At 40.7% G+C, this 25997-nt stretch overlaps 1 protein-coding gene across 1 annotated transcript in view; it reads left to right on the top strand.

The window, feature by feature from the left end:
- The window catches only part of LOC122077177, a 126502-nt gene extending 100842 nt beyond the window's left edge, over positions 1-25660 (top strand). Inside the window, exons 28-35 of the mRNA XM_042643026.1 lie at positions 6284-6385; positions 7019-7162; positions 8406-8494; positions 15368-15450; positions 15615-15730; positions 16645-16730; positions 24061-24160; positions 24849-25660. Coding sequence (XP_042498960.1) covers positions 6284-6385; positions 7019-7162; positions 8406-8494; positions 15368-15450; positions 15615-15730; positions 16645-16730; positions 24061-24160; positions 24849-24914 — 786 coding nt within the window. The 3' untranslated portion in view covers positions 24915-25660. The remainder of the gene's footprint in view (positions 1-6283; positions 6386-7018; positions 7163-8405; positions 8495-15367; positions 15451-15614; positions 15731-16644; positions 16731-24060; positions 24161-24848) is intronic.
- The last annotated feature ends 337 nt before the right edge of the window (positions 25661-25997 follow it).

Raw genomic sequence — 25997 nt, 5'->3', positions numbered from 1 at the left:
GTTAAACCCAGGCAGTCCCCCCCCATCACATTATATAAATAGAACCAAATTACATAAAAGGAAAGAAGTCCTAGCCACAGTTCAACTAGGAAACAAATAAACCAAAAGTAAAAGTAAGAATGGAATTAACTAACTCGAAATAACTTACTGCCCAAGACATATTATGATGGGGACATTCCCCCATCGTAATATGTACACATAGGTAATATGTACCCCCATTGCACTTAGAAAGGGCGTACCCGGTGCACGAGGCTCTCGCATGTGCGAGGTCCGGGGGGATGAGAACTATGCAGCCTTAACCCGAGAATGTCGAGAGACTGTTTTGACTGCTTGACCACCAGGTCGCAACATTCGTACCTTACCGTTGGACCAAGTGTACCCCCACTGCACTTAAGGGTACATATGTTAACACTTCCCCTTAAGTTAGAGCATATGAATCACCCATGCCCTGCTTAAAATATTCCTTACTGAAATGAGGACCAAATAAAGGCTTGGTAAACATGTCACCAACTTGATCAACAGAAGAGACAAATGGAGTAACAATGAGTTTCTTCATAATAGCACTTCACACAAAGTGAGAGTCAACTTCAATATGTTTCGTTCTCTCATGAACACCAAGTTGCTGGCAATGTAGATAACAACTTGATTTTCACGAAACATCTTCATAGGTTGAGTAAGTGGAAAACCCAACTCTTAAAGTAGACACTTCAACCATATCAACTTAGTTGTAGTATGAGTCATAGCTCTATACTCAGCCTCAGCACTAGATCTAACCAATGTTGTTTGCTTCTTACTTCTACATGTGACAATATTTCCACCAATAAATGTGCAATAACTTGTGCTTGATTGCATAAATTGGCTAATAACACCAACGACAAAGGAAATATTAGATTTAGTAATATGGTGGAAATATTGTGATGGGGACCCCTGTTTTCTTATGACGTTGACACAATGATGGAGGAGAGGATACAACTGGAATGTCATCAATAGGCACAGGGATTGCTTAAGTGGCGCATAATTACTATAAATCTCAAGATTAGAACTACACATAGGGGGAACATAATATGGAGTACTTTCAAGTTTCAAAGAACATAACATTGACGTTGAGAAATTTCCGATGAGTAACTGGGTCATAATATTTATACCCTTTTTGGGTTCTAGAATAACATGGGAAAATACCCTTGATGGCCTTGGGAGACAAGTTATCTACTAGAGGTTGTAAAATATGAGCAAAGCAAACACAACCTAAAACCCGAGGCGGCAAAGAATACAAAGGCGTTTTGGGAAACATAATAGATTAAGATGAATAGTTATCTAAAAAAAAAAGCGTCTGCTTGGTAAAAAAACATGCAATAAGAATAGCTTCACACAAAATGTTTGGGAACATTCATATGAATCATTAGAGACTGAGCAATCTTCAATAAGTGTTTGTATTTCCATTCAGCAACCCCATTTTATTATTTAGTACATAAACAACTCATTTGGTAGATCATACCATGATCATAACAAAACGCTGAAATTTCACGTAGAGTGTACTCAACGAAATACCCTAATAGAATCATTAAAAAGCAATAAAAATAGACAAAAATTGGAATGATTTTTCAACAAAGACACCCAAGTTAACTGGGAATTATCATTCACAAAAGTAACAAAGTAAGAAAACCCTATTTTTTACATGACGAGGACACCAAATGTTAGAATGAACCAAGGATAATAAAGATTGGCTTCTACAAAACTACGAGCAGAAAAGGATGATTGACGATGCTTCCCGAGTTCACTAGCTTAACACTCATGGTGAGACACAGATTTGTAGCTGGGAACAATATGTTGAAGCTTAGATAGGGATAGATGTCCCAATCAAAAATTCCATTGGAGAGGAGAAAGGACACCAGTAGTAGTAGCAGTAGCAATAGCAATAAAGGGACCAGTGCCATTCAAATAGTCGAGTCCAGCATGCTCAAGCCCACCACCAATCATCGTCCTTGTTTAAATGTCTTGGAAAACACAATAGAAAGGAAGAAAGGTGACAAAGCAGTTAAAATATAATATATATTTCTTTTTTTGGGTGAATAAATGTATTAAAGGAGAAGAAGAATATACAACAAGGAGGGGGCAGGAGAGAGGGGGGAACAAAAGGTCAAAACCCCAAACAAAATAGGGGGCATTACAAGGGGGAACAATCCATTAGGGGATCCATCAGGGGGGAGCTGAGCACTACAAGGGGATACAATCCATCAGGGGGGAGCAGTAGATAAGATCAAGATGGGGAGGCCCCAAGAGACAGTGATGAGCCTGTTCCTTTGGGAATCTCTGATGGAGTAGTGGGGGACGTAAGCAAGTTTGGTGCCAACGTCAAAATAGATGGTCTTCCAAATCATGTCATAAGAGTGGGAGTTGGAAGTCCATCTACGCAGGTTTGCCTCCATTTAGAGGTGGTTAATGGTAGCACAAAACGCAAGTTTCCCAGCAATGTCACAAATGGTGGGGCCCTAAAATGTCATGTCAACCCAAATCCATTCTCTACAAAAAGAGAGGGGTCTCCTACTAGTAGGCCAGCAATGCCTGAGAACCTTTTCCAAATGGCAAAGGGGAAGGGACAGGAAAAGAACAAATGGTTAACATCTCTGTTGCCATTCCAGCACAGACAATAGGCAAGGGGAATTTGTATGTGACGGTAAATGAGGTAGGACTGCGTGGGAAGGCAGTTGGAGAAGACCCGTCAGGTGGTGAAACAATGATAGGGAATGTGACCTTTGAACCAAAAGAGATTTCTTCAGGGAGTGAGGGGGCGGAAGATCTAGCGAAATTCTAGGCAAAGAAAGAGCTGAACAAGTTGGTAGGGGGAGGGCTTCCAGAGGATGGAATCCACTCTACCACTATGCCCAGAGGGAGGGGGGGAGGTTGGCCCAAATGTCAACCAGAGGGGGAGGGGAAGGGGGGGCCCAGTCGTCGTTTCGGATGATGGAAGAGACCGAAGCTGAACGATCAAGACCCAGGGAATAGATAGTCCTAGGGCTAACGGAATGAAGAATCACACCCGAAGGGTGCCAAGGGTCAAGCCAGAGGGACAAGAGACACCATTACCAATGGAGTACGAGATTGCATTCATGGCCAAGGGTCTTAAGCCAAGGATACCATGCCACACCCAAGATGCATTCGGACCAAGGGAAGTGGACCAGAGGGAGTCATGCTTTAGAAGATGGGAATAAACCCAAGAGACCCAGATGTTGCTTTGTTTGGTCACCACCCTCCAAATGAGCTTTAAGATGCCCACGGAGTTGATATCTTTGATGCACCTCAGACCCAAACCACCTTCAGATTTGGGGAGCCAGACATTGCTCTAGCGGATGGGATGGAGGAACTTACTGGAGTCAGAACCTTTTCCAAAGAAATGAACAAATGAGAAACTCAATGGCTTTAATGGTGGGAGGGGGAAGAACAAAGATACCACGACCTGTCACATTGGTAGAGGATCCATTAGGCAATTAAAATATTTAGTCAATTGACTAATAGATAGAAGACTTAATGGTAACTAGGGTACATGAAGAACAAAGGACAAGTTCATGGATGTAATAGGGGAAGCCGTACCATGACCAGTCACATTGGTAGAGGATCCATTAGTAAGTATGACGAGAAGAGTTAGAAACTTTTGTAATGAAGAAAATAATTCTGACTTACCAGTCATATGGGTCACTAGAATCAATGATCCACGGAGTGGAAGAGGTGGATGTAAGGAAAGCTGATGTACCTGTGTCTGTGTGGGCAAGAGTGGCTGTGGATGAAGAGGCATCGGTGGATGGCTGAAGATTGTGGATAAGTTTTAGTAGGTGATTGTAGTCATCTCAAGACAGATTCTAATTAAGAAATTCCACATGAAGATGCAGTATTGTTGTCACCAAAAGACCATCTTTGCAGTACTACCATCAGGCACAACAGAATTATCTAATGGTGGAACACTCTGTTCATCCATATTTGGCCAACATGTATTGATAGCATGATTGGGCTTGCCACAAAAAGGTAAATTGTCTGAAGGGTCGGTCACTGTGGTGGCCACCTATACTTCTGCCTCCACAGCCACAACCTCCCCATGAGCCATGCCCTCTCCCAAAAAATCTAGAAACTCGGCCACGGCCAGCAACAAATGCAGACCTATCTTTAAAAGAGGGTGAGGTATCAGCGCCAGAAGAAGTTACAATACGCTGAAGACAAGCAAAAGACTCGTTAAGGGAAGACTCCTTTTCCCCAACAAGCAATTGACCTTGACAGACTGATAATCTGGATTTAATCCGGCTATAAGCTTTGCAGCATTAAACTCTTCCCGCTGAATTTGTAATTGTTCCAGATTGGTAGTAAGTGGCTGATGAATATTGAACTCCTCTCTTATACCTGTAATGCATTAAAGTACTCATGCAAGGACTTGTCCCCCTGCTTAAATGATAACAATTTATCATACAATTCGTATACACATTATTTCTTGGGAGAAGGTCCACTTCAATTCATCCCACACTTCTTTGGCAGGGGGATAGAACATTACATTGGCTGCAATAGCTTGATCCATATTGTTCGATGACCATATTAGGAGGGTGTCATTCTCACGCATCCACTCCTCATAGGCTTTCATCTCAGTAGGTTCTTTAGAATCAACAAAAGATCAGTCCGATGTAAGGTATTTCAACTTCCCTTTTGCACTAATATATACCGTGACTGCCCGAGCCAACAGATAGTTCCCAACTTCATTAATTTTAATAGTGGTGATCTGTTTGTGACACCCCTAGGAACAGGTTCATTGTTGTTTCCTATGGCCTCCCTCTCTCTTCTCTATTCCCCCCAGGGGCCTGTTGCCCATTGGTCTTTAGTGTTTTCCTTTTTTGCCCTCGGGCTTGTATATTCTGCCTTGTTTGTTTCTTCTTCGTTGTGAATTTATTATTCACCAAAAAGAAAATAGTGGTGATCTGGACATTAACATTGTCCAATTTGGGATCAGCTGTCAAGCACAGCAACAACATTACAATAAGAATAAAAAACTGATAGAACTCGAACTGAGTCATGATGACCAGAAAATAATTCTGTCAAAAACTGAGTGATGGACTCCTCTGAAACGTCTCCAAGTATAGGGACAGATAGATGTACCAAAGGGGATACAAACCCCACATAATAAGAATGATCTGGTGAGCTGGAATAAAACAGCAGCAAAAATACCCAATTCACTAATCAAAAATTCCAGAGACTGGGTGATTTTGAATAGCAAAGTATCCTAGTGTCTGATTGACACCAAATATATATTGAGTGTTCCTTAGGAACCAACCAACAGTGCCTGAAAAAGTGTGATGGATCAGATGGGTGGATCCATCAGAACAGCCAGTTGATTCTTGGAAAAAAAAACAGAGAACCACTTTTACTCCAGGAGAAAGTAGATTGCAGATTTAGTAGGGCTCTCAGGCCCAAAATATGGTCGAGTGTGCCTCCCAAAAGTGATAATAAATCCCCAAAAAATTGAGGTGAGATTGGTAGCTTGATGTACTATAACATGGATCTTGCTGCTGCCGCCAAAAAAGAAACTGGGTGACAGTCATCTCTTGTAGATGAACCAAACCTTCATAAGGAGCCAGCCAGATTCAGTAAATATCACAACCGAAGAAGAACCTAGTTTTCATTGACATACAACTAGGCTTCCATCATAGAAAGTAGCAGCATGGGTGGCTGTGCACCTGAGAAGAGAAACTAAGTAAAGCCTATCGAAATATTGGTAGAGGGGATTGCTAGTGCTGATTAAAGCAGCTCTGATACCATGTGATAATACCAAAACCTAAAAAACCAGTAATAGCAATGAGAACAAAATTGAAGAAGAAGAAGAGAGCCTGATTTCCTAGGAAGAAGAGAAATCGTTAAACCCAGGCAGTCCCCCCATCATACTATATAAAGAAAACCAAATTACATAAAAGGAAAGAAGTCCTAGTCACGGTCCAACTAGGAAACAAATATATCAATAGCAAAAGTAACTGAAGCAATTAACTTTCTCATACTGACTTGCTGCCCGAGACATACAATGGGGACATTCCCCCCATCGTAACATGTACACATTAATGCTATGTACCCCCACGGTACATAGGGGTGCATATGTTAACAACTTTTATCCGCAATTTCAGAATACCTAGACCATGATTACATCATTATATTTTCTGTAGTCTTCTCTTTTTTTCCCCGGGGGGGGGGAACTGATTTTTGAGCAATTTTTTTCCTGTTTTTAGTATTTTGAGTATTTGATGGTAACTTGCTGCTGCAGGTAATCAAGAAGGATCATGTCGCTGCTGGACTTTGTTGTATTCAGCTATTTATGAACTCTTCTTTCCAAGATGAAGCTATAAAACATTTGGAGCATGCAAAAGTAAGTCCCTCTTTTTGGATAAGTGAAAGCAAGTCCTTATTTGTTAATGATATGATGACAATCCTGTGGAAACCTACAACTTTCACACAATGTAGATTTTTTAATGGTTCAACTACTTTATTATTTTGCACATCTGCGACTTTGTTCGGCTACTGTAGTCTCTGTACTATGAGGCTGTGACTATTTCTTATGATTCTTGTTGCGGAAACTGCTGTTGGACTAAGTATGCAAGTCTGTATATAAAAGACTAATATGTTACAAGGCATATATTTTATTACTAGACCCATGACCAAAATGCCCTTTTCTTCCGCTTTTGGACTGAAGTGTGCAAGTATCTACATTAAAAAACTAACATAATTACAGAACATATAGTCTATGCTTTGACCCATGACCAAAATACTCTTGCCCTTTTTTTTTTTGGGAGATATTATGAGGTCACCATGCTTCCTGCTTACTGTCGCTGCTCAGTTAGCATGCTTTTCATGGGTTGGATGACGTGTGCTTGTTCAGTGGGAAAAAGTAATGCACCAGAGCATCATTGTGACCTCATACTTGAATGGTTTCTTTTAGATGATCTGCATTGCAGTATTGCTCGTCTTTGATTTTGCTTGGCATATGTTTATTATGGTGCAGTTGCATTTTGAAGAAGGATTGTCAGCACGACACAAAGCAGGGGATTCCACAAAGCTTGTCCCAAAGGGAGTCCGAGGAAAAAGTGCCTCCGAAAAGCTTACCGAGGAGGGACTTGTCAAGTTGTCTGCACGTGTCGCAATCCAAGTATGATATCTTCTATGAAAACATATGCTTTCAGCAGCTTTTGATGCAACAACATGTAGACTTCTGGCAAAACCTTAGTACATTTCATCATGTTCAATACTCTCCTGCACAGATACCTTGTATAAGATTGTAAAAAAAAATCCTGTTCACTTTTATCCACAAATCAATGTGTTCATTATTTCATCAATGTATGGCCAACTGATATGAAGTATTTTAATGGTGTAAACTGTAAACCATGTCAAACAACAATGTGACAATCTTTCCTGCACTTTTTGAACTACTTGTATTCACTTCTCCTTGGCAAGTGGCCTTATTCACTTCCTGGTTCTCAATATGATACCGGACACATAAATATAAGTATGTTAAACTGTAAGCGATGTAACTTTAGTGCCTTCAATCTTATTGGTCAAGCATTGACTGCTGATTAACAGATAACCGACAGTTATATAGCATCTTAATAGAAGTGGCAATATTTGTCCAACCTGGATTTGGAGAGGTTCAAGCTAGATTCTTCTTCCAAAATCCAGTTCCATTCAATTTCATCTCACTCTCAACCTGGGGGGGGGAGGGGGTGGGGCGGCTCCTGAATTAGGAATATTGACATATTAGATACGTATAGATTATAAATTAAGCATTAGCTTAGCTGGTTTGTGTTGTGAGTTATTTCAGTTCTGATATTATGAAAGGTGTTTTTGCATTAATAAATCCAGTTATAATTGTATTCTGTGCATTGATTAAGCCCGATTACAACAGTTTTGTGACATGAACTGCCAAAAGTGGCTAAAGCTGATTGGGTCCAGTTAATCAGATTAAAACCCAGTCATATACACAGAGTTCCTGGTAGAAAATTGGATTCTGGCTCAGGCTTATGGTCTTAGATGGCACCTTAGTAAATAACCTCAACCCAGATTTGCCTTTTTCGTTTTTGTCATCTGTTATCCATCATATTATTTTTCTCAAATTGGTCTAGTCCTTCATTTTTTGGTGTGTAGAACTCTGAACATAATGAATAGTTTCACTGCTATAATTCCAGTGGAAGAAAATTTCAGTTGTTTTTGCACTTGCAATCCTTACTTTCTTACTGTGACATTGAGAAAATATAATCAGTAAAAACGAAAGCATCCAAACTGCCTGTATTTTCCATGTTCTTTCCTGTGTTTGTTATCGGCCATGAAGACTTTTAGACTACCTGGAAGAGTCATATCCTGCCAAATGTTTCCTTACATTGTCAAAAACTGTGTAGGTTGATGTAGTGAGATCCTTCAACGATACAGATGGACCCCAATGGAAACATTCTCTTTTCGGAAATCCCAATGACCCGGAAACTTTCAGGTTTGTATTGCCTTATTTCTAGTCAATTCATGTTCTCACTTTATTTTATTTTCTTATTATTATTTTAAAATTTCATATTTGACCTCTACAAGTGTAGTTTTGGAATCCTATTTCTTTGATAAAAGTGAATGAATTTATTCGAGTAGAGATTAAAGGGGCGAGAAGCCCCAAATGCCAGAGAAAGAAGTATCTATGCAAGAAATGCCCCCAAAAGGGAAAAAAAACACATTCATTTTCCAATGCATCCCCCATCCTCCCTGAAAATTCCATGGCTTCTAGAGGCCAACCGTTGACGAGGTCAATCATCTTACAAGTTGCACTCGAGAAAACTTAAATAAGGATAAGAAGCAAGGTTACACACATCCCTAGTAATGATAAATATTGTGGGGAGCCCCTTGTTTTATATATTTTTATTTAAATATATATATATATATGTATATATATATACACATGGGATTTTCTTATTGACACCCCATTTCACATATATATAGTGACAAACCAGGATTTGTAACCAGTAACTGCAATAGAAGAGAGAGTGGAGGAGAGGAAGAAGAGGGGGAGACTGCCAAGAGTGTAGCAGGCTTGATACCCTTGCAGTCCCCCGCTACCGCCAGTATCTATTAACAACCAAAGTAGTACAATCAAATAAAGAAACTAAGTCCTTTTGCAACAAGAAAGATTAAATGAATTCTATCCTAATTAGTAAGCTAGGGAAAGAAATAAACTAAAGCAAGGTAGTAACACTCAACCGTGATAGGGACACTCCCCATCTCGTGGTAGAAATATCTTAACATATATATATATATATATATGTATATATTATTGTACCATTACTAAAAGAAGTCTGCTATACTAGGAGGGAAAAAGTAAGGTTACAAATTATTCGTCAAGCTAAGTGGTGTCTGTAAAGAGGAGAAGAAAAAGAGAAAGAAAGACACCTGCGATTGTGGAGCAAAGGGAGTCCCAATCGACAAGACTGGGGCTGCCCTCCTTCATTCATTAAATAGAATAGTTGTTACAAGTCCTACTAGGAATAGGAAAGAACTAAATAGAATAGGAAACTAATACTAATTGCTAACTCTTAACTGTATTCAATCCTAATAGGACTAGGAAAACCCAAGGGAGGAGTCTGCGACTTGCGCTAGACTCCTTTCTCGTGATAAACTTTAACACTCCCCCCCCCCCCCCCCACCTAAAGCTAGAGTATAAATGTTAATCATGCCCACCTTGTTATAAATAAAGTCCACTCTACCACTCCCCAAAGACTTGGTGAAAACATCTGCAAGTTCTCTTGTGCAAGCATGAATTGTACAAATAACTCGTTGTTGTGGCTTTTCCCAAACAAAGTGGCAGTCAACCTCAATATGTTTTGTTCTCTCATGGAACACTGGATTTGACGTAATATGGATTGTAGCTTGGTTATCACACCATAACTGCATAGAAGTACACTTAAATCCAAATTCTGTCAACAAGTGCTTCATCCACATCAACTCACAAGTGATATAAGCCATGGCACGGTACATAGACTCTACACCAAAGCTAGCCACAACCCCTGCTTCTTGCTCTTCCAAGACACAAGATTACCACCAACAAATGTACAATACCCAGTAGTTGATCTCCTATCAATAGGAGATCCACCCTAATCAGCATCACAAGAACCCTCAATACGGCCATGTTCACTATCAGAGTATAATAGACCACACACAACCTGGATCTTTCTCGAGATATCTCTAAATACGAATAAAGGCACCCTAATGGGACCTCCTTGGGGACGAAAGAAACTGACTCATGACACTGACAAGGAAGGCAATGCCAGGTGTAGTCACTATCAATAATTAAGCTTTCCCACCAATCTTCGATACTTCTCAGGATCATCCAGCAATTCACCACTCTCAACTGTGAGCTTCACATTCGGATCCATATGAGTATTCAAAGGCTTGGACCCTAACATTCCAATCTCTATCAGCAAATCCAAAGCATATTTCTTCTAAGAGAAGGAAATACCTTTTTTGAACTGTGCAACCTCAATGCCCTTCAACCGTCCTAGATCCTTAGTCTGAAACTTTTGTTGTAGATGTGTTTTTGGACTTTGGATCCCTTAAATATCATCTCCAGTGATGACAATATCATCAACATAAACAACCAGAAGTATCCTTTCGGTGCCAGACTTTCGATAGAACACTGAATGATCATTGTCACACCTGGACAACCCAAACTCACGAATCACATCATTGAACCTGTCAAACCATGCCCGAGGATACTACTTTAAACCATATAAAGACTTCTTCAGTTTGCACACCATACAAGGCTCCCCCTGAGCAACAAACCCTGATGGTTGCTCCATATATAGACCTCTTCATGTAAATTTCTATGAAGAAAAGCATTCTCTACATCGAGTTGATACAACAGCCAATGAGATGAAGCAACAAGAGATATCAGAATATAAATAGAAGCCAACTTGGCCACAGGAGAGAAACTGTCCAGGTAATCAACTCCATACACCTGTGCATAGTCCTTGGCCACTAACCAAGCCTTCAACCTAGTAAGAGAACCATCTAGGGCTACCTTAACATTATAAACCCATCAACAACTAATAGCAGACTTACCCTGAGGAAACGATACAAGATCCCAAGTAGGATTTGCATCCAAAGCCAGTAACTCCTCTTCCATAGTTGTCCTCCATCCAAGAGGCCCAGGAGTAGATAATGCCTCCACAACAGACTAAGGAAAAGGACGACAAGACAGTATATGGACAAGTATGAAAAAATGAAGATCGACCAGAATAAGAAACAAAGTTTGGAATGAGATGTTGGGTGCAACTCCGAACACGCTGCTGTGCTTTGAGAACATCAACATCAGAAAAGGAAACACCTGGATCAGAGACCGTAGGCGAAGATGACAAGGTAGGGACCGTAGAGACAGGGGGTGCTGATTCTTTACGAGGACGACGAGTATAGACTATTGTACCAGGTGGTGGGGGCACCACTAGTGGAGGTGGTGGTGGCACCATTGTATCTGTCTGCGGTAACCTGTGGAGATAATGTTGAACAGTATATAAGGGAAGATCATCATCCATTTCAGACATAACAACGAACTCATCCGGTTAAGAAACAGACTCAAAGAAAGAAACATCAACTATAACAAAATAGTTATGAAGTTTAAGGCAATAGCAACGATAACCCTTTTGAGTACATGAATAACCCAAAAAGATACACTTAAGAGCACAAGGATCCAACTTCAATAAACCTGAATGATGATCACGACTGAAACAAACACAACCAAAAGTATGAGGAAGAATAAACAAAGGGTTAGAAGGAAACAACAGAGAATAAGGAATAGCACCCTGTAACAACAATGAAGGCATTCGATTAATAAGATAACAAGAAGTTAAAAATGCACCTGACCATTGTTTGGACACCATCTCAAACAAAAGAGATCAAGCAACCTCCATCAAATGCCTATTTTTTCTCTCAGTAACACCATTTTGTTGGGGTGTGTCTAAGCAGGAAGATTGATGTATCATACCACAACCAGCTATAAACTAAAAGAAAGGGTTAGAAAAGTATTCCTTGGCATTATCACTTCGTAAAACCTTGATAGTTAAATTAAGCTGATTCTGAATTTCAGCAACAAATGCATAAAAAATAGAGAACAACTCAAAACGATGCTTCATTAAATAATTTCAGGTAACTCTGGAATAGTCATCGATAAAAATGACAAAATATCGAAAACCTAATTTGGAAGTAATGGGACAAGGACCCTATACATTAAACCAAAGAAAAAAGGTGCATAGATTGTTTATTGACTCTAGGGTGATAGCTTACACGGCAAAGCTTCCTAAACTGACATGGTTCACAATATAAATTGGAAATAGAACGGAAACGAGAATCAAGCTTCGGTAAACTTTGCACAGTCGGAGGACCTAGTCGACAATGGATCTGATGGGGGCTGAGAATGCTTATACATGACAATGGAAGAAGAATTTTCCTCAAAAAGATAAAGCCCCCAACTCTAAGACCTCTACTAGCCGTCTTCTACGTTGTAAAATCCTGAAAAAAAACATATAAATGTGAGAAAAAGTTATGGAGCAGTTGTAAGTTTGAGTAAACTTACTCACAGATAAAATATTAAAAGAAAAATTTGGTAACTAAAGAACATACGATAACGACAATGAAGAGCTAAGACGAATATTTCCAGTGTCTTTAACTTTAACAAAAAACCCATTAGCCAACGTGACAGTAGCAGAAGACATTTGAAAAGAGAAAAATATGCCTGACATGCTAGACATATGAAATGATGCTCCTGAATCAATTATCCAGAGTCAAGAAAATGAAGAAAAACATACAGTTACATTACCTATTTAGAAAAAAAGTAGCAGTGGAAGGCTGAAGAGACTAGAGTTTGAAACTGAGTATACCATGCAAATTGTTCATCTGTCATCTTGACCAATTTATCTTCATATTTTCTAGGCTTAGAAGGCTGAGGAGAACTCACTAACTACTGCAAATTGCTTCTAAGGGGATTTGCCATAAAGTTTCCAACAAAAGCAATGGATATGTCTAGGTTTACCACAATAGTGGCATGTTCATGTTACCCCTGAACCATCTGAAGTGTTAGAACTAACTTGGAAGTACCAGAAGGTTGCCCCTTACCACTTCCACTTCTAGTATTACGAACCCCACCTCGATTATTATTCTGAGACGCAAGAGTTGGGCTATTTGCTGGTGTAGGTGCATGATCATGAGAATTCTCTCAAGCTACCCATAAGACTCGAGAAAAAGGGTCTGCAAGAGATGCCACAGTGTCACCTCCAAGAACCTGAGATCTGACAACATCATACTCTGGTCCAAGACCACCCAAAAGGTCCATAACTTCGAGTTGCTCTCACTGGTTCTGCATCTTCTGAACGTCACTACTACTAGGAGGTAAAGAGTTGAACTCCTCATACATACTCTTGAAATCAACAAAGTATTGAGTCAAAGGTTGACCCTTCCAACCCTATAAAAATCCTGAGATAGCTCATAGTTGCGAGAAAGGTTGTTTAGTCCAGAATACAGAATGTTCAGATAATCCCATAACTCCTTCGCAAAATCGATTTGAGTAAAAATATCAACGATAGAGTTATACATTGAGTTCAACAGCTGGCCTAAAATACGTGCATCAATAGTATCCCATGTAGTATCAGTAGTAGACTTCACCTTTGTAAGATGATCCTGCTGGTCATGACCAGTCAAAACCAATTTTCTTCCATTGATGAAAATTGACACCTCTTGCAAGCTTCTTCTTTGTAATTCTGTAAGAGGATGAGGATATCACCTCAGTGACAACATTCTTTTCCTCAGTGTCAAGCCATTGATGCAAAAAAATTATGCATATATAACATATAATTACTAGAGAACAAAAAGTTGATTCACAGAGAACAAATCACACAATTGATTGATCTTATGCAATTGATCAATCCTAATAGGAGAACAACTGAAATCGTCGGAAACAATTCCACCAATAGATGAAGGATTAATCTCAAAGTACAAAACCCTAACTAAGGAAAAATTAGGGTTACCTGCGGTTGGGGCTGTAGTGCTCCAATGGAGCTGAAATTTGGACAGTATGTCCTTGATATGTTGCTGAAGAAAACGTTTAAAGGGTTTTCCAATCAGAGACAAGAGTAAAGATATATGACCAAAATCGATTTTGGCAGAGAGCCAAAACCCTGATAACTTTGGTCAATTCTTCCAATCCGTTAATCTTCAAACCAAAAAACCCAACCAGAAATCACTCTGAATTAATCCTTCACAACATATGATTGACCACAATCAATCAATCCTTCATTCAAAAATTCAGCAAACTCTGGGATGAAACAACCCCCTCTAAAAAATCGTGGATCCGTTAAGGAGAACCTGTAACAATCTTAGTTGGAGAATAGAGTTTGTTACTGGTGAAGAAGAGATGAGCTTTGAACGATTTCTTCTTTAGAGATCAATCCTCTGATTCCATGTAAAGAGAAGAGAAGAAAAGGACAGAGAGGGACCTGCTATTGTGGAGCAAAGGGAGTCCCAATCGACAAGATTGGGGCTGCCCTCCTTCATTCATTAATTAGAATAGCTATTACAAGTCCTACTAGGAATAGGAAAGAACAAAATAGGAAACTAATACTAATTGCTTACTCCTATTTTGTATTTAATCCTAATAGGACTAGGAAACCCAAGGGAGGAGTATGCGACTTACGCTAGACTTCTCTTTTTTCACGATAGACTTCTAACAGTGTCAATATGAAAATTTCTTTAAAACATGTAACAAAACCGAATAAAGAGCAAACCAGAATCTATGAAGAGGAAGAGAGAGACAATAGAGAGAGGATGTGCTGAAAACCACGATAGGCTCAGCCTGTGTCTATTGTGGATCGACAACCTTTATTTATAATATTTAGTTACAAAAAATAGAGTCTAAGTAGAACTCCTACTTAAGAGTACAAATCAAGTCAGAAAACTAAACATATATCACGTTAGGGACAAACCCCCAAACGTGACTAACCGCTAACACTTCAAGTAACACAAGACATATCTTAACACTCTCTCTCAAGCTGGAGTAAATATATATCATAAGAAAGCTCCATGTGGATGTGAAGAACTAAACTAAGAAATGTGGGCATCAAACTAATTTAATCATGATGTCAAGAAGGGAGGGGAGGATGGAAGTGTGTGAGAGAAGATCCTTACCATATCATCTTGCTAAAGGACTAGGGCGGGAGAGTTTTGAGGGGATTCCTATTCTACAGGGCTAAACCACATTGGAATGTTAGAGCATCTCTTTTAATATGGTTTAATATTTGGATGTCCAGGTTTCTTATTGTTTTCATTCTCTATTGCTCTGCAGGAGAAGGTGTGAGATTGCAGAGACTCTAGCTGAGAAGAATTTCGACTTGGCTTTCCAAGTAATATATGAATTCAATCTTCCTGGTACAGGCTCCATCATGAACTTTGTCAATTTAGCATTCATCTGGTGCAAAAAAATTCTCTCATTTATTTTATTTTAATTTTCTAGATTCCATGCTGTTATGGAATCCACTTCATCGTCCTTCTTTTCTATTGCCTGTTTTCAACTTGTGTTCTATGTTTTGCAGCTGTTGATATATATGCCGGCGTTGCAGCATCACTTGCAGAGAGAAAGAAGGGTGGTCAGCTGACAGAATTTTTGAGGAACATAAAAGGCACAATTGATGACGAGGATTGGGACCAGGTAATGTTCATTTCATGTATTTTGCTAGTAACTTTTCTCACTTTTACGTACTTAAATGGGAAGTTCATAAGTAAGGGAATACATTGGTTGGAAATGGCAGAGCCTGGCAGAGCCAAAAAGAAGAGGGGCTTTTGGAGAAAATGGGGAATCATTAAAAATTGAAATTTCCCTCAATTGAAGGAAATCTCTGGGGTGGTTTCAATCCTCCTGGATGAGATTATCATTTCCCTATGTCTTCCTATGAAATTAGATAATTAGTGTTAAGATGTTGGTTGTAGAGCTTCTGCTTGTTTTGTTCTTTTCCTCCACGTGCCTGCACAGGTGTTTTAGAAGTAAACTCATTTGGTTTGCTTTTTCTTGCTTCTGCAAGCTTTGATTTTAGCTACCCTTTTTGGGGGGCTTCCTTTGGTATTTTCAGATCTCATTGGGTGTGTTCTATAACTCCTTTCTCATAAACAATATATGGTGACTCCCAACCCCACCCCCCCCCGCCCCCCACCAAAAAAAAAAAAAAAACCCTTCTTAGACCTGAAATTTGAATTCTAGAGATCAGTAATTGCATTACTGAAGCATATAAGTATCATTTCATATACTTTCTGTAACAAAACTTATATCTCAGGATTTGCAGCCTACTATTTCAAATTTGACAATTGTTTATCAACATTGGATACATGTATTCGAAGTTGCAAATAAAAATTATTACATAATGAGTGGCCTATTATTACCTGTCGTTTTTCTTCCTCTTGTGGCAGTTCTGTAGAATTATGGGAATTTCTTTTAGACAACAACAACAACCATAACCTTATCCCAACTTAATGGGAATTTTATTTAGAATTGCATCAAATATGTTCCATTTTATGTATGTATATTTGTTTATCAAAGCTTTACAACATATGTTTTCTGTGTTGATTTAGGTGTTGGGAGCAGCCATAAATGTATATGCAAACAAACACAAAGAACGCCCCGACCGTCTCATAGACATGTTAACTAGCAGCCACAGGTAATTGCTAGATCGGTGCTGTATTATTTCCTCAGTAATTTTTTTTTTTTTGGATGAATAAATAAATTTATACCCGAATAGAAAACAAAAATACAAAGGGAAGAAAGGGGGAGGGGAGGCTTAAGCCAACAAGGAAAAGCCAGCCCCAAGGGGAACAAAGCAAGAAGCTACAAAATACAGCAAAAGCAATAACAACAAACCAAATAATCAACTACAGCATGGAGCCAGGAAGGCACAAGAAGGAGAAAAAGAAAACCAAAAAAGAAGGGGGGGGAGGCCGGCCATTAAGGGACAGGGAAGGGGCCAGGAATAAGGTTCTATGAGGAGAGAATGTGGGAGTTTCTACTAGTGGGAGGGACCGGGCGTGATCAAAGGGAGTGGAGGGATTGGATTTTGGAGGTAACATCAAAGAAGATGGCTGACCAAATCTTATCCGGGGATCGGGATTTGAAAGACCATCTACGGGAGTTACACTCCATCTAGAGGTGGGTAATGGTAGCAGAGAAAGCTCATTTTCCAATGGTCTCACAAATGGAGGATCTCGCAAAAGTCATGTCAACCCAAATCCATTCCCTATCAAAAGGGAGAATCAATCTAGAAGAAGGCTAGCAGCGGGCAAGAACAGTTTTCTAGACCAAAGAGGATAGAGGGCAAGAGAAGAAAAGGTGAGGAATATCCTCATAGCCAAGAGAACAGAGACAACAGGAGGGAGGCGACAGAGGGGGGGCCCAGCCCAGGGGGGAGAGAATGGAAGAGACAAGGGAGGATTTGGGAAGGCTAGAGGAATAGATAGTATTGGGAGAGACTAGAGAGGAGAGGATGCCAGAACGGTGCCAGGGATCCAACCAGAGGGAGGTCGACTGCCCATTACCGATAGAGAAGGTGATGGCATTTAGGGCGAGAGTCCTAAGGCTAAGGATTTTTTGCTAAATCCAGGAAGCATTCGAGGGAACAGGAGAAGTCCAAAGGGAATTGTGGAAAAGAGCAAAAGCATAGACCCAGTCAACCCAAATACTTCGCTGCTTGGAGGCAAGTTTCCCGATGAGCTTCAAAATGCCCACAAAGTTGACCACTTTAATTCTTCTAATGCCAAGGCCACTTTCAGCCTTAGACAGACAAACCTTGTCCTAAGACAAAGGGTGAAGGAATCTAGAGGTATCAGACCCCTTCCAAAGGAAGGAACATAAGAGACTCAATAGATTTGATGGTAGAAGAGGGGAGGACAAAGATTCCAGTCCAATAGAGGGAGAGAGATTGGAGAACAGATCGGATTAGAATAAGCCGACCAGCATAGGAGAGAAGCTTGCCTTTCCAAAGTTTGAGCCTCTTCCTAAGGAGATCAAGCATGGGGAGCAATGATGAGCAAAGAGCTTAGAAGAGATGAGAGGGAGACCTAAGTATTTGACTGGCAAGGAGCCCAAGGAGAAGCCAGTTATACCAAGGAGGTGGGATTGGGCCTCCGGAGAGACCCCGGAGAGGAAAAGTTTAGACTTGAGAAGATTAATGCGGAGGCCGGAGAGAGACTCAAAGGAATGGAGGGAGGACATAATGGTAGAAATAGAGAGACGGTCGGGCTTAGAGAAGATCATGCTATCGTCAGCAAAGGCCAGATGGGAGAGACGCAGGGGCTTGCATTTGGGAATAGGGGAGATGAGGTGGAGATCAGTGGCTGATTGGATGGAGCGAGAGAGGACTTCAAGAGATAGAGAGAATAGAAAGGGGGAAAGGGGACATCCCTAACAAATACCTCGACCAGAAGGGAACTAACCAGTAGGGCTATCATTGATAAGAACCAAGAATTGGGGGGAGGAGATACAACAATGGATCCAATGAACGAAAGGAGGAGGGAAAGACATTTGAAGGACTTTAGAAATAAAATCCCAGCTGATGGTATCAAAAGCATTATGAATGTCAATCTTAAGGAGAGCAAAAGGGGAGTGATGTTTCCTATCAAGACCCCTGACAATTTCATGGCAGAGGATGATATTATCAGTAATGCTTCTCCCAAGCAATTAAAGCATATTGGTTGGGACTCATAAGAGAGTCAATGACTTTAGCAATCCTAATGGCCAGGATTTTGGCAATGAACTTGTAAAGAAGATTACAAAGGGAGATTGGTCTGAAATCATTCATAGTTTCAGCACCTTCCTTTTTAGGGATGAGGCAAAGGAAGGTGTGGTTGATCCTCTTGATCTGGGAAGGATTGAAGAAGAAGCTCCTAACAGCTAGAACGAGGTCAAAGTAGATGATGTTCCAGCAAGAAGAAAAGAAGCCCATACTGAAGCCATCAGAGCCAGGGGCTTTATTGGCCTTATGGGAGACGACAGCAGAAAGAATTTCCTCCTCAGAAGGAATGGAGGAAAGAGAAGGAAGGAGCTCATCAAGAACAAATTTGTTGAGGAGGTGGGGAGGAATGGGAGGTGGGTAATGTGGGAGAAGATACCAAAAAGTGGGGGACAACTTCACTTTTGATTTCCTCAGGAGTGAGGAGCTCAGTGCCAGAAGGAGAGATGAGCTTAGGAATGGAGTTCACATTGGATCTAGCTTGGAGAGAACGATGGAAGAAGGCAGAGTTAAGTCCCCAAGATCAACCACTTGATGCGGGCCTTTTGACGAAGGAAACTCTCCTCTTGGGCAAGAAGCAAGGTAAGATCGCAGAAGTGGCTCTCTCTTCCAAGGCCAAGATGGGGTTGTGCAAGTCACTCTGAATTTTGGATTGGATGGAGAGGAACTTGTCACGGAAAGAGGAGACACGCAAGGAGATATTGGAAAAGGTGGAGGAATTCCAGAGTTTAAGGGCAATTTTGACAGATTTGAGCTTTTTGGCAAAAGCAAGAAGAGGAGAGGAGGGAGAAGGAATGGACCAGTTATTCTGGACAATGGAGAGAAAGGGTGCGAGGTCCAAAAGTCGAAGAATTTGAAGGGTTTAAGGCCGAAGGAACGGAAGGGGAGGACATGGATGTCAATAGGGCTATGATCAAAGATACCTGGGAGATCAAAGCAGGCATGGGAAGAAGGAAAGTAGTCCAGCCAAGCTTCATTGACAAGAGCAAGATCAAGCATACATGCAAGATGCAGCACGAAGATTTCTAGCTCTTCGGTTGTACCAGGATAGCATGGTGCTATACCAACGGAGGTCACTAAGGCCAAGATCGTCAATGCAGTCATTGAAGGCATCCACAGCAAGGGGGTCTATGGGGTTTCCCCCGCGCTTCTCATGACTGAAGCGGATGACATTAAAGTCACCCCCCAACCCCCTAAGGTCTAGAGCCTGTAGAGGGGTCAAAGGAGAGGAGGTTCGACTAAAGGGGGAGACGAAGAGGGGCAAGGTTATTGGCATAGATGACCGACAAGAAACAAATGAAGTAACCAAAAGAGTGAAAAATGGAGAGATCAACAACTTGATCAGTGGAGGAGAGAATAGAGATGGAGAGAAGAGAGGGGTTCCAAAGGATCCAAATTCAACCATTAGGGCTGTGAAGGTAGTTAGTAGCAAAGGACCAGGAGGGAGCAAGGGATGAGGCAATGCGAGAAGCGTTGGCCTCCAGGACATGGGTCTCAAGGAGGCAACAGAGATTAGACTTGGAGGAGTGGATCGGGGATCGAAGCTCAGCTTGCTTGGCCAAGGAATTGAGCCCCCGAACATTCCAAATAGTCTAAGGAATCATGAAGAACTGGGGGGAGAAGGCATCAAGTGCTCAGTAGAGCGGAAGGAGGAACCAGTTATGGTTTGCTTGGATGAAGGTCTAAGGGTAGACTTAGCAGGAGGATTGGGTTTGGGGTTGAGAGTGACTTTGGAGCGCAAAGAAGTTCTGGAAGAGGACTTCTTCTTAGAGCCCCAAGTGTGGCAAGGGGAGGAGGGGGTGGGGTTAGAATAGGAAGCTAGGATGGTGCAAATAGGGAGAACAAGGGAAGAAGGGGGGGTGATAAGGATAATGGGAGTGGTTTGGGTGGTGCTGTTGGGAGGAACTGGGGGTAAAGGAATGGAAGGAGGGGTGGCCTATATAGGGGGAGTAGCAGGGAGAGTAGCTCCAGTAATATTCATAGCCCGAGAGGGGCAAGGCAAGTCTGCAGTAGTGTAAAAATTTGTTGATGAAGAGGCCTTAGGATCAATATTGTGAGGAGACCCATGGGGGCCAGCATGGAGAACCAGGGAGGTTGTCTCAATAGATGGGAGGACAGCAGGGCCTTTTAAGGCCAAAACCTGAGAGGAGACGAGGTTGGCAGTCACGATTTCTTCACTAGCATCGGAACTGATCAGGGGATCAGAGATGGTAACCATATCGGAGACTAGGGGCTGGTGAAGATCAGCAAGGGCAATTGTCTCTGAAGGGGTATCAGAGAAATCATCAAGCAAGGCAAAGCTCATCTGCGGATGTTAAACAGCGGCGGCATCAATCACAATAGAGATTCTAGTAGTAGGGCAATGGCCAACAACGGAAGGGTCGGCGGAGAATTCGGATTGCGGTGAGGGGCTCATGCGAGCGACTGCAGATTGCGTCGAGGAGCTCGTGGGAGCGACAGGAAGCGAAGGCAACGATGGCCAAGAGCACAGGTACTCAAGCGTCGATGAACCAAGAATGGGGAGGTCGTCAGAGACCACAGCTGGCGGCGAGTTGCTCACTAAAGTAGGGTAGACCGGAGGCGGCAGTGTCGAGTAGCAGGAGACTGACGGTTGAGAGGGATAGGTGACAGGAGTGTCAGGTAGACACGAAGGAGGTAGTGGGTCAAATGGGTTAGGCCTGTAGGAGGAGGGAAAGGCGGGCGGGTCAAAGTTTGGAGCCATGGGTGGAGGGTTGAGTCGGGTCATAGTGATTATCCGGGAATAATAGGTGGTCCGAGGGAAGCTTGGAGAAAGTGTTCAGAAGTTGGACCGGGACAAAATGGCTCAGAGGGTAGAAAGGTGGCTCGGCTGGTTCAACGGTTTGATTTGGTTCAGGATTAGACCAAGGGAATAAAAATGATTAGGTTGGGAGGAGGGAGAAGGAGGATGGAAGGAGAAAGAGGGGGAGGACAGTGTCGCACCCAATGGAAGAGTGCCAGTAGGGAAAGGAAGCAGAGGGGGAAGGGGCGAACTGGAGGGGACCAAGTGCAGAGGAAGGACGGTAGGCGTTGACATACAAGGAACTAGGGTTGGAAGCAGCAGGGGTGACAGAGGGGCAAGACAGAGATATAGAGACGGAAATGGAAGGATTTTCAAAAGCTTCTTTTTTTTGCCACCCACGACCACAAGATTATTTCCTCAGTAATTTAAACTACATGGGAAGTGAAATAACCTGTATTAGGTGGGGATTAGAATTCTTTGTTTGTAGCTGAGATACTTGCAGGAGGGGAAACCAAAACAAAATTTGACCATAAGAAATTGATTGGGTTAAGTTTATTTTGACTTTATATTAGATATTTTAGTGCGGGTGCAGTGTCCAGGTGTAGCTAGGTTTCTACATATCCTTAAAATGATGTCTTCACAATCCAGCCGATAGTTATCTATCTATTAAGGATTGATGAACTTGAAACTACGTTGTGGTTTAAAATGTCAACTGTTTCCCTTGGGAATATGACATGCCACGTGGAAATATTAGAAAATGAAACTTTTGGAAATGTTGGTAGGCACTCATTAATATTATAGAAATGCTAAAACTTGTCTCAAAGTCAAATATATACTTTAAATTTCAATATATGAGCACTAATGACTGCTTAAGGGAAATTTTAGACACATATATCTAGAAACCGAGAGTTGCTGTTATAATCTAGCATACATCAGTGTGTAAGCAATCCATATAAACTAACCATGAGATTTCTTATTTATATTGTTTGCAATTAGAATAGAAATTGCAGATGTTATATGGATTTCTAGTTTTCGTTGTGCCGGACTTTTCGGCCCTTGGGTTGGAGCTTGGCTCAAAAGAAAAGCCCAAGGTCAGGTTCGGTTGCTCTCTGGCTGATGTAGATGACCTGAATCCTACCCAAGCCCTAGCCTGAGAGACTAAATAAAAGAAAATTAAACTCAAGTCGTATATTGTGTATGTATTTATGTATGACATACTCAAATATATTATGTAGTAATAGTTGTTTTGATGGATCTTATACATGCCAATGATAGCATTTATTTCGAAGTCTTATGCTTATGTGGGTAATTTTGTTTGAATCCCCCCCCCCCCAAAAGCAAATGATATGCTGAAAATATATTTTGTTTTAGCCTTTATGGATTTACCTTGTTATTACATGATGGTATCCAGTATCCATATCAATGTATATGGACCTTGATATTTAGATTTTATTGCACCAGTCTGCAATGTGTACTTGATTTTGAAGGAAGGGTTGTATTCTCCCCCCCCCCCCCCCCTTTTTTATTTACTGATATATACCTCTTTGGATGTTCCATTAGTTCAATATATTCATTTTTTGTGTTTTCTTTTTCATACAAAAGTTGCAGACTGAGGCCATGTATGTTGCTTTTCCTCTAGACACCAATATATAAAAATGTAGTTTTCTTAGATATGCTTCTATCTACGTTTTCCTGGAGGACAAACTATGTAGAAATACTAAAATCAATCATAACTCTTGATTGAAAAGATTCATTCTTGAAGTGCAAGTGCATGTGATTGGAATATGGTTGACAGTTTTAGTGCCTCTCATGGAAAAAGAAGATCCATGTAGCTAGCCCCATTTAGTTGGGACAAGGCTGAGTTGAGTTGTCACATAAAAAGACAAGCTTGTGGGACCAGTTTCCTTCAAAATTTTGCCCGTGCAAAAATTCTTATTTTAGCAGTTTCAACCTGAAGACTTGAGGGGAAAAAAAATAATGATTTTCCCTCTGCTGTAAAAATTGGTTAGATCCTTTAGGAATTTGCTCGAGGAAGAAAGGTGAAGAGAAGGGAAGAGAAATGAGAGACACAGAGCTAATTCTTTTCAACCCCCCTCCCCCCCCCCTCCCCTCTATATCAACAGAGATTAAAAAGTAGTGTTTGATCAATATACCTCATAATGAAAGAAACGTCTGTTAGGTTTTTCATTTTTATCAGCACTGGCCTTGTCTGTCTTATTCCCACCTTTGCTGATTCGCCAGACCAAACAAGGTTAATTAAGTTGAACTAGTTTGACCAAAAGGCACACAAACCCAAGCCTTTGTTATAGATGTGGATTGTGGTAAGGCTTTTATTGCAGATCGATGGAACTGTGGCTTTTCATGCATAGAAATCAAGCCGTATTTGTAAACTTTTACTGTTGTTCGATATGCTTTATTTTTTCAACATGTGTGATCTTTTTTCCCAGGCCGTTATACCTATCATTTGGTTTTTCAATCACTTATGATCTAGAATTTTCTGTGCAGGAAAGTGCTGGCCTGTGTGGTATGTGGCCGTCTTAAAAGTGCTTTCCAAATTGCCTCTCGAAGTGGTAGTGTGGCTGATGTTCAATATGTAGCACATCAGGTTCCTTATGCTCTCTATGAACTCTTTCCCCCGAAAGCTGCATCTGTTTCTCTTTTTTTTTTAATGTGTTTCTGATTGATTTAGTTACATTTAGATATTTATTTTCTTTAACCTAAAAAAACAATAAGAAGAATAAATCTGTTAAAGTACTGCTACACTGTGATTTTACTAAAAGTACTGCTACGCTGAGTGATTTTACTATTTAATCTTGCCCCTAATTTTTGTTATTTGTTCACAGAAAAAAGCAAATTTACTGTTATGGTTTTATTTTTTATAAATGATATCATATTTTTCTTCATTGATGTTTTCAAATTTATTCCATTTGTGAAATAGATGCAATCGAATTGTATCTTAAAAACTTATGCAGAAAAAAACATAAAAAAAAAAAAAGGTTTTCTGTTTCATAGTACTTTACATGTTTTGAATTACATTTCAATCTAAAAGATAACAAACTGATTTTATCAGAAAATTTTCATTTTTAAAGGATTTTTGGTTGAGCCCAAGAGGCTCGAAATGCATTTAGTTTGCTTTAAAATTTTGCACTTAATACATTTGCTGCAGCCTCAGCGTTCGCAGTTGTATCATAGACTATTAGGTTTAGTGTTATCAAATAAATGCTCTGATATGAATTTCTTTCTTTTTATTTTCATTAAGTAATTTTCTTTCTAATTCTACTCTGATTTTGCAGGCATTACATGCAAATTCACTCCCTGTGCTTGATATGTGCAAGCAGTGGTTGGCTCAATACATGTAACATACAAAGATGTCAGAAAGTTTACGATGTATGATGGGCTAATCATGAAACAAAGCTGGTCGGTAACTGAAGATATACACCTTAGATGTAGTTGCGTTTGCATATCGCAGTGCAATAAGCACTCTATTATCACAGCAAAATGTGGGAGAAAATCAGATTAATGCCGAAAAAATTCCCAGTTCTTTTAGGTGGGGTGTAAGTGAAAGTTGTGGTCCAAGCAGAACACCAACCGGATGCTCTGTAAAATGAAAAAGGAGATCGCATGGGTGTATGCTTACACCCGAGTATGTTCTATCGGATGGGGAGGTTGGGTTTATGGCTGAGACATCTGTGAATCTGTGATGGTTTGATGCTAGTATTTGATGCCTGGTGAAAATCACAATGCAGATGGGGGGGGTGGGGGTGTGGACTAGGAGAGATGACGACAGAAGGGTGTGAAATTACGAGGCGATGAAGGCTTGGGGTTGGTCTCATCCAGTGCTTGTGGCTAAAAAACAGACGATGTAAAGAACAGGATGGGTGGTTCATTGGGACTCAATGGGTGATGACTTAGGTTGTTACTGTTAGGTATGGCTCTGGTAGATCATGTTTAGCTTCTATGTGATCCTCTTGGATCCCTGTGGGGATTGAGATATCCAACCAGATTGGATTTTTTTTTCTTTTTCCCTTCTTTTTCAAATTATGGGTTGATCAATTGTACTTCGCTTTATATTTGAAGCAGCTTGGTTTGAGATTTTTTCAGCTTAGTTCAATCATCCAGACCTGATGCAACGTGAACTTGATTTCTTTTTTTCTTTTTTTTCTTCTTTTTTTCAATTATGGTCTAAAAATTTTGGGTTTGAGAAAAATGTTGGGTGTTTGACAAGCTGAGCTGAACCTGATGGTCATCAACACTCAGAATACAACACATGTTATACAACTTGAGTGCAGAAAAGAACATCACCGGATCAGTTAGCTTCTCTCAAGATAATCTGACTGCCTCATTAGAGCATTCAGTGCGAGAACATTCGAAAGAAAGAAAGCTTGGGTTTTGTAAGGACTTCAACAACCCGGATGGATGAGCAAGTAGGACTCTGTGAAGAT

This window comes from Macadamia integrifolia, chromosome 4, assembly GCF_013358625.1.
Source record: "Macadamia integrifolia cultivar HAES 741 chromosome 4, SCU_Mint_v3, whole genome shotgun sequence".
In the NCBI taxonomy this organism is placed as follows: Eukaryota; Viridiplantae; Streptophyta; class Magnoliopsida; order Proteales; family Proteaceae; genus Macadamia; species Macadamia integrifolia.
The sequence above is the reverse complement of the archived record's forward strand: the minus strand, read 5'-3'. Positions and strand labels throughout refer to the sequence as shown.